This window comes from Danaus plexippus, chromosome 2 (genome assembly GCF_018135715.1).
Source record: "Danaus plexippus chromosome 2, MEX_DaPlex, whole genome shotgun sequence".
NCBI lineage: Eukaryota > Metazoa > Arthropoda > Insecta > Lepidoptera > Nymphalidae > Danaus > Danaus plexippus.
The window spans coordinates 9022270-9034944 of NC_083537.1; the positions used below are offsets into that span (position 1 = coordinate 9022270).

At 34.2% G+C, this 12675-nt stretch overlaps 2 protein-coding genes across 8 annotated transcripts; one reads left to right on the forward strand and one right to left on the reverse strand.

The window, feature by feature from the left end:
• The first annotated feature begins 84 nt into the window (after positions 1–84).
• Positions 85–9674, forward strand: LOC116779784 (adenylate kinase isoenzyme 1). Of its 7 annotated transcripts, XM_061521215.1 has the most exons (6): positions 1949–2374; positions 4214–4344; positions 8375–8567; positions 8725–8873; positions 9141–9302; positions 9521–9674. In XM_061521215.1, the coding sequence occupies exons 2-6, from the start codon at positions 4252–4254 to the stop codon at positions 9590–9592; spliced, it is 669 nt and encodes a 222-aa protein (XP_061377199.1). In that variant the 5' UTR covers positions 1949–2374; positions 4214–4251; the 3' UTR covers positions 9593–9674. The 7 variants fall into 7 exon arrangements, with proteins under 7 accessions (XP_061377207.1, XP_032530109.1, XP_061377199.1 ...); XM_061521223.1 differs by lacking the exons at positions 1949–2374; positions 4214–4344 and adding an exon at positions 85–348; XM_032674218.2 differs by lacking the exons at positions 1949–2374; positions 4214–4344; positions 8375–8567; ... (1 more) ...; positions 9141–9302; positions 9521–9674 and adding exons at positions 203–348; positions 4541–4730; positions 4826–4974; positions 5137–5307; positions 5706–5861.
• Positions 9675–10501: 827 nt separating this feature from the next.
• LOC116765336 (adenylate kinase isoenzyme 1-like) lies at positions 10502–12609 on the reverse strand. The gene is made up of 5 exons (XM_032654788.2): positions 12452–12609; positions 11766–11987; positions 11295–11453; positions 10880–11020; positions 10502–10756 (listed from the first exon to the last, which is right to left on the reverse strand). Exons 1-5 carry the CDS (start codon positions 12482–12484, stop codon positions 10568–10570), a joined length of 744 nt encoding a protein of 247 aa, XP_032510679.1. The 5' UTR covers positions 12485–12609; the 3' UTR covers positions 10502–10567.
• Between the last annotated feature and the right edge of the window lie 66 nt (positions 12610–12675).

The following is a 12675-nucleotide window of genomic DNA, read 5'->3' on the forward strand; positions in this document are numbered from 1 at the left end:
TAAAAAAGAAATAAAGCGACAAACTTCGAGATGTTTCAATTTGTGCAAAAAAAAAAAAAAACAAGATATACGATATTTGCAATTTGCAATTGCAACATTCAACTTGTCAATTTATAAGACAATATTTATCAAGTTTCATATTATTGATATAATTATAATACAGGTTGTTTGATATTTATAATCTATGGGAGTTCCCGTCCGGCTGAAACTTTCCCGCGCTGTCAGCTCGACTTGGCACAGTTTCCGTGGCCTTGACCGTTCCATCCATCCGCAGTCGCCCCGCGGAGCTCACGCTAGATACACGTTTATTGTGTCCAATTAAAAGCGGGATCGTTCGATTCAAATATGGTGAGTTGATATAATACACTTACATAACATACAGAAGCTCGGCTTCAAATAATTTTATTTTTATTATTTTAATTTTCACCGTCACAAATCTCGATGGCCGATTATAAACACACTGATTGTACGTTACGTCATGGGTATGATAATAATAGTGCTACATTTTTTACATAAAAAGGTATTATGAATCCAATAAACGATGTATTTAAGGAAATATGAATGGAGTAATATTTTTTTTATATCTGATGTGACCAAATATCATTTATGAGGTATCGCAGACGAATGATACAATAACAATAATAATGTACAGCTTTGTCATCACTTGATTTTTTAAACAAATTTTAGGCAATAAGCGGAAAATCCATAACTAATATTTCTGTAATAGAAATCCGATAGAAACTTTACGTTTTTCACTTTTCTTTCTTTAAGCCTGTTTATCGTATATGAAAGAAACGTAGAAAGTTATTTAAACAGTCCTTGATAGGCAAATCACTTTTACGATAACGGCATTTGTCGTTGCTTCAGCAATCAACGATTACTTTCTATTATCTTTACAAATTATCGATAAAACACTCAAACACACTTGTACTTGTTATCCATTAATATGTTTTTTATTTATAAATACTTCGTCTATAGGTCGTTGTTGTTTATAACTTTATATGGAGAATATAAGTTCAATAAATTAATTAAAATATAACTAATATTTTCCTGCGGTTCCGTGTCTGGATAGTCTCAACCTATGCCTTGTTCCTGTCTTCACTCGTATCATTAAAACCAGATCAGTATGAAGGTATAACTCATGCTTGCATAGTCACATAGTTAGAGGCGCGATAATTGTTTTTCATTAATGAATCTTCGCGCATTTAAGTATTAACGTGGAATATTTTATGAGGAATAGTTCGTAAAGCTTCGTATGTATCGTGACGGAGAAAACCTGTTGTTTTTAACAGGTGGGAAAAATAAACAGGCCAGCCAAAGAAAGTAAGGAATTATAACTCAAAAACAAAGTTATTCTTACATACCCATAAAAAAATGACTGAGACCAGAGGTGAGAGACATCAAAAATTACAAAAACGTACATATGGACAAAGAATATAGGAATTATAGTTTAAAATGATTGAAAAAGTGCATATAATTTAGTTTTTCACAACTTTATACGTTATTTAACAGTTTTATTATCTTATATACATATGTCATGTTATACAGGGTGATAAAAACGATACTTAATAAACGTTCACTATGTTTTCAGATTTAAAATTTTCAAAGTAATTATGAAACTTCGAAATTTTATAGAATTTGAAAAAACTATAAATAATTTTTTCTCTCAATATTTATCACATTTATAATTAAGTGGTTATTTTAAAAAATATTCTTCATATAATAGAATATAGAGGAACACACAATATAACTTGTTATTATTTGTCTTATTAACAAACGATAGACGATGTCAGCTTATACAAATATAAATAATAAAAAAAGATATATTACCAATTCTATTCACGGTCTGAAGATTACTTCAAATACTGACCTAACCTAACTAATACATAAGAACAAAATAAACAATCCCTTGTTATTGTAATGTCCTGTAATAAAAAAATTTTTTTTTTCTTGCCATTCAAACACTGGTAACACCGCACATTTATTTAAAGCGCGTGTTTAACGATTCAACGACTGAAAGTCGTTCGTTTATAATCATTTTATGGTGCGAACCTATAAATCTGTTAAGAGAACATTCACATGACGTACACGTTGTTTTAGCTGAAATATCCAGTTGGATGCAGGGTGAGGTAGACTCGAGCTGCCAACTCCCATCCACATAACTTGCGTGGAATTATTTTATACAAAAAAATACACCAAGGTCACATACATTCGTATTCTTGAGGAGTGTTGTAAATAGTCTCTCTAATTCCACGGTTAAATGAAAATCTACAGGGTCGATGAGTTTGTGAAATGTAAAGTACTGCAATTGTTAGTGTTTGCGGCGGTGGCCTGGCCGCAGATCAGGAGCGGCAGATATTGGACTTATAGAAAGGTACGAATTCTACAAAGACGTTGCAAATGCGGAATACTATTACTGAATTTGTTTTTTTTTTTTTTTTTTTATTAGTATGAGAAAAAATATTTTAGACGCAAAAAACACAAAAACATTAATCAACCCGTCCGCTTTATTATTATTTTCATACAAACGTTGTGTGAGTTTTATCTTTAGACACAGTTAGCTTTACTGGCGCTTCTCCAATTATCCCATACATTGAATACTTACTGACTAAAAATATAAATTAATTTAAAAATATTCTTGTCGCATACGATAAACAGAAAACTGTACTGCCTACTTTAATGATAATATATTAACGACGTTAAAAAAGAAAATTAGCATGCACCGAGTTCGTGGCGTGACAAATATGACGTTTTAAAACGTAACGTCAAAATGTCAGAGTATTGATTGACAACAACCTTGGTTATAATCTATACGATGTGCCGAAAATAAATCCGGATACACGGATACATAATTACGTTTCACAAACGTATCGCGTCAATAATCAGCTATAAAAAAATAGTTGTTATGGGAGTATACATATGTTGAATACCATAGCCATCTCCTGGATCGCGGAGCTTTTCCTAATTTTTGTATATAGAATATTAATAAATTACAGATTGTTAGCGAAGTGCAAATAGGCATCATATAAGAATAAACAAATGATAAGATCTGGTCCACAGAACTACAGCTGTTATGTAAACGGACGGCAAACGATCAATGTTATTTTGATCACAGACTATATAAAACACGTACCTTGAAATATATATATCTAGGTAATCGTATACTTATAAGAAATTATTTCAAGATGACTGCAATAAATTCAAAGGATAATACTAAGCACCTCTTTACCAGTCTTTTTTGTCGTTGGAGAATGTTTTACTACTTTTCTTCAACCCAAAGGGAGATTTGGAGAGTTGTGCTGGACTCCCCGGAAAAGCAAGATACCCCTTATAAACCCATGGTTACTAATTTACTATCATCGTATCAGCCGAGGGCCACGGGGCCAATGGCAACATCTCGTCTCATTTAAGATCATCCTAACTTAACGCCGTTAGCATCTTATAAACATTTTACATTAAATAGATGAACATATTAATAAGAAAAACAGGCAAAAAAATTAACTAAAATATAAGAGAAATCTGAAATATGTTATTATTCCAATTTTTTTTTTAAAGTATAATAATTCAGATATCAAGTTCATAAAAAAATGCATACATTCAAATTAACCGATTGATATGTAATTTTATTGAATTGAAAATTGAACAAGGTTTTTCGATCCTGCGTATAAAAATAGTTTTACATTAAAAATATATATTTAGGTTTCTAAGTAAATTATTAAAAAGACAAAGTTGTCTTATAAAGCCAGTACTTTTAACTAGTACAAACTCGTTATTATCTTAAATGAAAACACCTTAAATAATTTAAATTCAATTTACAAAGACACAAGTCATCGCTTTAACGTCACTTCGGGTGCGTTCGGGAATTTTAAGGTTTGATTCAAATTAAATGTGTGTTCCCTAAATATATCATAAACCTATACGAACTCCTGTAACTCTATTTTGACGATTTAATGACCTGTTTAGGCGCAGTCAAAATTGTCATTGTAGTAAAAACAAGTAAAATATTCACACATGACATACGCGAAATGTGTAAGGGATCGCTAGTAATTCAAAGAGAGAGAGCACGAATGCCAATGACTCGAAGAGAGAGAGAGAATTTATAAAAAAATAAGTTTAGCGAAGCCATAACCAGGATGAAACAAATTATAAGATTCCATTTGAATAATCAAATAATTTCAACGTATTTTTTATTATCGATTTAATGGTCGCGTAGAGTGAGACACTGTTTATATTTGTACAAAACCATCTGTGATGGAAGAAACTGAAGATTATGTAAGCCAGGCAGAGGCGATTACGAGGAATGCTTGCTGCCCTTGGAACTGCACGCCTTCCATGTCGCACGTGGTACATATGACAATACATTTGTCAGAAATTTAATATTTCCTATAGTTTAAAAATACGACTGAATCCGAGACTAATAGTGATGAATTGATATAAAAATTAAATGACATACTATAAACATACAAGATACAAATGAACCTAACATTTTGGGGATGAAGAATAGGCACGTAATAATTACATGTCTTTGATTTTTATACAGCCACCCATCGATTCAAACAAAACGCCGATAGTCTGGGTGTTAGGGGGACCAGGTTCCGGCAAGGGAACGCAATGCGAGAAGATCATCGCCAAGTACGGTTTCACTCACCTGTCCACCGGCGACCTTCTGAGGGCGGAGGTGAAGAGTGGCTCGGAGAGAGCGAAGACCCTCACCGCGATTATGGAACGGGGTGAGCAATTTAATTCATTTATTTGGGACATACATACTTTAGTCTAATAATTTGATATCATTTTCACCTAGAGTCATTTTGATCGTTTGTTCCAGGTGAGCTGGTTCCAAACGATATAGTCTTGGATTTGCTTAAGGAAGCGATGGTCGCTAAGGCAGGCGAGGCTAGAGGTTTTCTCATAGACGGTTACCCGAGAGAGAAGTCTCAAGGTATCGCCTTTGAAAGTGCCATCGCTCCGGTCACTGTAAGTACTGTGCCGTTAACAACAATCAGTTACAAAAAACATAAGCACACAGTATTAGGGTAGACATTATTGATATTGCTTGTCAGTTTAATAGATGCTATGTTTTTGTTAGTAAACTAAAATATTTGAAATATTTTCTGACCAACGAACGGTTCGATCCAGGTGATAATATACTTCGAAGCCTCCCCGGAGACTCTGACCAAGAGGCTGCTGGGTCGCGCGGTGAGCTCGGGCCGCTCTGACGACAACGAGGACACCATCAAGCTCCGACTCAAGACCTTCCTCGAGAACAACGACCAAGTGCTGGCGCAGTACCCCGACAAGCTGAGACGAGTGAGCATTACGACTCCATACAGCAGCCAGCGGCGGAACAGAGCCATCATTATTATATGATTTTTGTATTACCTCCAATATAGCACGTGGATATCTTAATAAGAACTCTGACTTTCGCGAGTATTCCTTTAAATTAAACTAATATTTTTAGGATTATACCTACTACGCGTATTTTATTATTTTAGAAAACTACATACTCCCGACGTTTCGGTTACTTTGCAGCGACCGCGATCACGAGACGAGATGTGAACGTTCATATACATGGACATGTTATTTAAAATAGAAAATATTAGTGAAAAGTTGTTCAGCTGCAAACGGGACACTAAAGTGTTCATGATCGTGTCCTAGTAGTATATTTTTGTTAGTGTTAGACTCAACCAGCGTTGTTTATGTTTCAGATAAACGCCGAAGACTCGGTGGACGCGATCTTCAGTCAGGTGGTCGAGATCCTGGACCCGCTGGTGGCCTGAACCCGACTCTTAGATTAGCACACACTATGGCCTCGTGATCAATTATTAATTTATTTTGTTATTATTAAAAGACTTTATTTTAAACTGCGACTCGCACTCCTCTCAACCTAATTTCCCTCACTTGAGTGTTAAGCGATACACACATTTAAAAAAATACGATGGACAATGAACTGAACTATTGGTATGGGATATTTACGAAACAAACAAATGATTTTTACATGGCAGACTTCCTTATAAATCTTACGTTAATGAAAGGTTGGCGTTGAGTCCTCGTGTTAATGTAAGTCGCCTCCTGATGTAAAAACATGTCAGTATAACCCTGTCTGAGGGCGAACACTACAGCGATTATATTATTTAATCGTTCCTATACATATGTTCCTCACGCAGACGATATAATATCCCGTGCTGTGTCCGCCGATATCACTAGTTAAAAATGTCATTTACAATGTTAAACTGAAAAGTCGAACAATCAAATCAATAAAATTATAAAATATCCTTAAAGAAATAAGATGATAAAGAGTTAGTGAACAAATCTGGCAACATTGAATCTGAAAGATTGGATAAATATGTTATACCTGTTATACCTGACAGTCGTGGTGGTCTGGAGGTTAAAGGCCCGCCTCTCATACGGGAGGGCGCGGGTTCGAAACCTGGCAAGTACCAATGTGATCTTTTCCGAGTCATATGTACTTTATAAGAGTATTTAGACACCACTGACAGACGGTGACTGAAAACATCGTGAGGAAACCTGGTCTTATAACTACAAAGTATAAGATTGAAATCGCCAAGCCGTCTTGAGCAAGCGTGGTGATGAATGCTTTATGCTCTAACCTTCTCCATGTGAGAAGAGGCCTTTGCTCAGCTGTGGGCTCCGATGGGCTGATGATGATGTTATATCTACTTAGTACTGGGCGATACTTTAGCCTTTGTTATTTAGTAAAAATATGGTGAATAAATAACATCTATAAAACAAAATGTTTAAAAACCGCCCGTGGTAAAGAAACAAATTTAAGAGTAGGTAAATAATGTCATCAAATACTGCGACTATTGAACGAACAGGCGTACGATAAGCGGTCAATGTTAAGACGAACATAAACAGCTCAGTCTATATAAAACGCGCACCTTGAGCAATATATTTAGATGATTGGAAACATTAACACTATGATATCTAGCTGAGCGAGTGGAACAAAGTAAGAAATAATCTTAAATTATAAGTATTATTTACGGTGACCGAATAGTTAAGGCGATTTAAGTGTAAGTATTAAGACGAAGCCATTAAATAAAAAGAAGTGACCTGGTTAAAATCCTGTATCTTATTTTTGGAAGCTAACAACCCATCACTTTTCGCTGTCCCAGTTCTTGGAATGCAATTTTTATAAATTTATACCACATCAGGAAGAGTTGTTCCCCAACAATCTCCCCAGATTTATTTCAAACACATAGCTACTTCTATTCATAACCCTCAAATAGTACAAGTGCAGTTAGACTTGAAATAAAAAAAAATACATTACCCAATTCGGTTGACTAAAGAGTATCCTACTTACACTGTGTTTATACTTTTCAAACAATAAACGAAACAGAATATAGCAACTTACTCTAATAGAGACTTCCTATACGACCCTCCGTGTAATATTTTCTATACTGAACTTCATAGATAATAATCAAGATTTATTTTTTTAACAATTTAGAATGAATGACTTGTGAAATCAAATTACAACTTGCTTGACTATGATCTCTGTAACTGTAACTTGTAAATTCTGTTTTATTTCAGACTGATTAAAAAATAATATTAATTATAAAAAAATATTATTCTTATTACATAACATAAATATCCTATTTTACAACACAATGCGACCTTTTGGAAGTTCTATTTTGATGCAACGAAAAGGTCTCTGTCACACTGCCAATGACAGCAAAATGTCTCAACACCTTAATATAGCATAATAACATTAGGTCTAATCTTCATATTAAAAATTAACAGTGACACTGGCAGAATATACTGTGCAAGCTTTGCACGGACGAAGGCCATATTTTGAACAAAAAACAACAACAAAATTTAGCAGCCTCATACTCATAAGGAAATATATTAATACATATTTGTAATGGAAGACAAGTCATGTTATCCATGCGAGCAAGAGGTCATTCAAAAGTATCCTGCCTGTCCTTTGCAGTGTATGTCGCCCAAATGCAAAGCATATAAAGAGGTGAATTATGTTGTCTCTGTATGAATGTATTAATGAAAACTTAATTTTCATATAATGATGTCTAACACTCTCACCAGTAACCATTTAAATGATATATATTTTTATCTCCTCTGCAAATCTCTCCTTGCTGCAAAGTTACCGAATCGTTGGTAGTATTTCGTTTTTAAAATAATAAAATAGGCGTAGTACGTCCGAAAACATTAGTTTTGTTTTAGTTAAAATATATGCTGCATTATAAACAACATAGTTTCATTAACTTTGTAACTGTCATAATTCGTGAAAATATATTAATATTAGGTCACACTCATATTCTTACCTAAACATAAAGTAGGTATACCTTGTCGTTGACAGTCCTTGATAAAGGAAGGAAATGTCATTGGTATATGTTAACAGCCTCCCATCGATTCGAGCAAGACTCCAATAATCTGGATCATAGGAGGTCCTGGGTCGGGTAAGAGGACGCAATGTCAGAAGATCATCGCCAAGTACGGGTTCACACATCTCTGTACAGGAGACGTCCTGAGAGCTGAAGCGGCGACGAACAACTCTGAAAAATCAAAGTGTGTCGCAACTATTATGAAGCGGGGTATGGAAATGATTAATAATATACGAAGCAAAGTGCCCTGAAAACTCTAACTGAGGCTCCGATTTCAACCATTTAGATGAAATCGTTTCGATAAACAAATAATAATTATTGTCATAAAATTTTAAGCCCATATGATTTGTCTGTCATTACGTTCAAGGTGAGCCGTTCCCCAACGACGTAGTGTTAAATTTGCTTAAGGAAGCAATGATCGCTAAAGTTGCCGGGGCTAAAGGTTTTCTCATCGCCGACTATCCGAGACAAAAATCCCAAGGTATCGCGTTCGAAAAAGCCATTGCTTCAGTGAATGTAAGTATGGTTTTTCGTTATAAAAATATAAAATGGCATGAAAGTTAGTTTCAATAGTCAACGATGTTTTCTAAGTTCAGTGACATGTATTTTTTTTCTTAATAAATTATGGACATTAACTCCTTCAATATAATTACAATAGCAGCGTATTATTCTAAGTGCTAAAATCTTTATTACTTTGTAATGTAAAAAAAAAAACAATTTTGTTCGTGCACCGTTCCATTTTAAAAAATGCCTATCTCTAACTAAAAACATGATCATATCCAGCATATATTATACCTCGAAGCTTCGGCTGAGACTCTGAAAAAGAGAGTCCAAGGTAGAGCAGCGAACTCCGGAGCCGACGAGTACACCCTAAATAAACGACTCAAAACCTTCTTCGAGGACACCGATTTAGTGCTCGCACATTACCTCAGGAAACTGTCCAGGGTTAGTCACAAACGTTATACATTGAGAGAAGCTATTCTTATAAGTTACAACTCATTCATATGGATCGCTATAGCAGAAAGGAAAATAAGAAAACAAGAATTTAAAAATCCCATCATCAAATAAATAGGACAATTAAGTATTAGTATTTTGCTAAATTTATTGTAATTGCACTTTGGGTACTTTCTAAGAGGCTGCTAGAATTATTTCATATATTTCAGATAAACGCTGAAGACTCAGTGGACGCAGTCTTCAATGAGATAGTTAAAGTCCTCGACCCAATAGTGACCTGACTTTTTTTCCTTGAAGAGCTTCTTAACAACATTAAAATATAAGTTTATTTCATTTTTCTCAATATAAATACTTATAATTTAACGATTTCTTATTATAAATTACTCAAACTTTGATCTTTTTACTAAAATTAAGTTCGCCGATATATTTTTCTATATTATTAATACAAACAATCGTAACAAACAAACCATTATTTTTTGTACTATATTAGCATCAGAAAGTTTAAGAAAATCTAATTCTTAAAATTATATTAATTTAGGAATTTCCTTAGACACTAATGGCCATAGATATTAATGAGGTGCCAAAACCAACAGTCGTTAAAAATGATGACTTCAAAACACCGATGACTTGGAAACGGAATTTACATAGTTTAATACGATAAAAGAAAAGGCAAAAAGAGGATATAGCCTATGATGACCCAGGCCATTAGAAGAAAAAAAATTGAAAGTACGTTCTGGATATCTTGTGCAGAAGGAATACATTAGGTCAACAATGTTTTGAAAAGATAATGTATGAATTCGTAGCACTCAGGTGTAAGGAGGATATCAGAAATACTCGTAAGAAGAGACATTGTTCAATAGTGTGCGTAGAGGGAAGGGAGAACAAAGAAAAATGGAAAGTCATGATGACTTTCTTAACAATTCTGGCTCATGTTCAAAAGCAGTTCAAAACTAGCCGTCTCTAGTTTTAGTTTTAAAAATGATAAAACAACGCGTAGTGATCCGTTAAGTAAAATGTTAAGTTTCATTTAATAAGCAACTTTTTTGAAGTTTTTAATGTTACAGACAATTTTTCAAAACTCATATAATATTTAAAAGGTCTCGGGCCTTCATTCTTGAGAAATAAATTCTTAACGTGAGCTGCTCAATGTAAAATAATTAATTAAAAGCTGAAATAAAGATACTCAAAGATTGATTACTAAAATAACATTTAATGTAACAAAAAAAAATCATCACAAGTAACATAAAACTATAAAATCATTTTACTTCATTGTCTATGGTATCAATAGTGGGGACGGGGAGGGGGGGAGCGGCAACGATTTCGGGTGCAGGTGTGTTAAGAGGTAATGCTTCTGAGTCTTCAGACTTCTTATCCTTTTCTACTGTATCTGACAGAATCTCCTGGAGGGCTGAAGCGAGAGCTTTAGGATTGCGGCTGCTATCCACCTAAAAAATAATACTATGATAAACTTAAAAAAATCACAAAAAATAAAATTCAATTATTTATAAATTTAAAGGGAAATTAAAACAACGTATAAAAAAAAAACTTGAATTTAAAAAAAAATGTACCGTGATAACATGTCCACCAAATCGTTTATGGACATTTTTGACTTTTTGCGCAGCTTCCTTAACGATCTGCCGCGCCGCGTTTATTTCATACTCTGGCCGTCCAAGCTCTGACAATTTGTTTTGTAACCTACTCGCTGCAACCTGATGATGCAAGAAGTTTTAAAGTTATAATACGGATAAGGCGACAGTTGATGTTACAATGACTGGCTACTGTCATCAATAAGGGCAAATAATCCTTCTGTTAATTCAGAGAATAAGAAAGGCATAATACAAAAGGTTGGCTTAGAAAATATAAAGAATCAATGCCATCATTTTCTATCAACGAATGACAACAGAGTAGTATTAATACGATACAATAATAATAATTAAATTTTAAAAACAATCAAATTCAATACATATGAGGAGGCGGCTTTACCTCATTATCAACTTCCAATGCTACAACTTTTTCTGGCCACTTCACCTGGCGGTTGAATATATACGACATTCTGTGGTTTTTTGGAAATCCAACTAAGATGAACCCTTTAGCGTCCTGATGCATCAACATCGTCTCTTTGATCATGTCTACTGTGAGTTGCTGTGAGATAAAAACTTTACTACAACAACTTGTCAAACATAAACAATAGTCTAATAACAGTACTAGTCAATAGTCAGCAGGACAGTTTGGATACGAGCCTTCTTTCATGTACCTATAGATATTCATTTAGCTGGAAGGGGTCAGAAACCTTTTTTTTTAGATTTTCCCCTTTTTCTTAAAACTAGTAAAACTATCAACTACTGTAGTTGTGACTTTCCTGTTTCGAATATTTCTGCATCTGAGCCGTAAGATGAAGAACTCTCATTTTATAAATTAAAAAACATGCGCAGTGACTGTGATATGAAATCATACCTCAGGTACAAGTTCCTGGGCCTGTAGCTTATCAGCTATTAAGCGTCCTCTGGCCGTGTCTTTCTCTGCCTCTGCCCTTATCAGCTCCCCCGGTCGTATCATCGTGTAACCCGTAATGTTTGATATCGTCTGTGCGACCGTCTGCTTGCCAGCACCAGGCACTCCATTCACGAAGATAACTGGCAGGTGTCTGATCGGTGACATGTCATATATAATGTCATCCTGCAGACCAAATTCTAACAATACAACTTGATACCTTAAATTTCCTTTGTATTATCGGTAAATAGAATACTTATGGAATGGAGAGTAGCATTAAAAATTCTTCGACAGTATAATATATTTGTGTTATAAATGAAACTAAGGTCGGTTCGGATAATAATCCCGACGTTTTGGTTTTTTTGCAGCCACTGTCATGACAGATAGACGAAATAAAAGTGTCCTGTATGTCCTAATATTAGATATCATTATATTTGCGTTATGTGAGAATAAAAGAAAAACAATTAATTCGGATTTTTGTGGATTAAAATATGTAATTTTCCCTTAAAAAATCCATAATACGACCATAATATATACTTTATTTTAAAACTCGGGTAATGAAGCTAGCGGTGAGTTCAAAATAATTCCCATATAATTGTAAAATCACTTCCGTAGCAAAGCTTACTTAAAAAGGATTTTCTAAGACTTACCTCGATTCTTCGTCTAGAATAAAAACAGCCCATGTCGTTTACAAATACAACACCAATAAACCTTTATTATTGTATAATTAATTATTAATCTCAATAAAGTTTTGTGAAATAAAATGACATTTCAAAATAAGTGACAATTTTTTGAAAACGACCCGCCTAGATGTATGACGGTTTTCGAACAATGGCGTCTTCCGATATTCGGTCAGTACCAAATAAAAAAAAAC

What these genes read in the sequence shown, in the direction of transcription:
- LOC116779784 (XM_061521203.1), top strand. Translation starts at nt 2,261, where the DNA reads ATGAAAATCTACAGGGTCGATGAGTTTGTGAAATGTAAAGTACTGCAA. An exon ending in CACCGCGATTATGGAACGGG is followed by an intron (nt 4,731 to 4,825) that starts GTGAGCAATTTA and finishes CGTTTGTTCCAG; the next exon opens with GTGAGCTGGTTCCAAACGAT. An exon ending in ACCCCGACAAGCTGAGACGA is followed by an intron (nt 5,308 to 9,520) that starts GTGAGCATTACG and finishes CATATATTTCAG; the next exon opens with ATAAACGCTGAAGACTCAGT.
- LOC116765336 (XM_032654788.2), bottom strand. Translation starts at nt 12,484, where the DNA reads ATGGGCTGTTTTTATTCTAGACGAAGAATCGAG. An exon ending in CCCAGGAACTTGTACCTGAG is followed by an intron (nt 11,454 to 11,765) that starts GTATGATTTCAT and finishes TTTATCTCACAG; the next exon opens with CAACTCACAGTAGACATGAT. An exon ending in CATTGGAAGTTGATAATGAG is followed by an intron (nt 11,021 to 11,294) that starts GTAAAGCCGCCT and finishes TTGCATCATCAG; the next exon opens with GTTGCAGCGAGTAGGTTACA.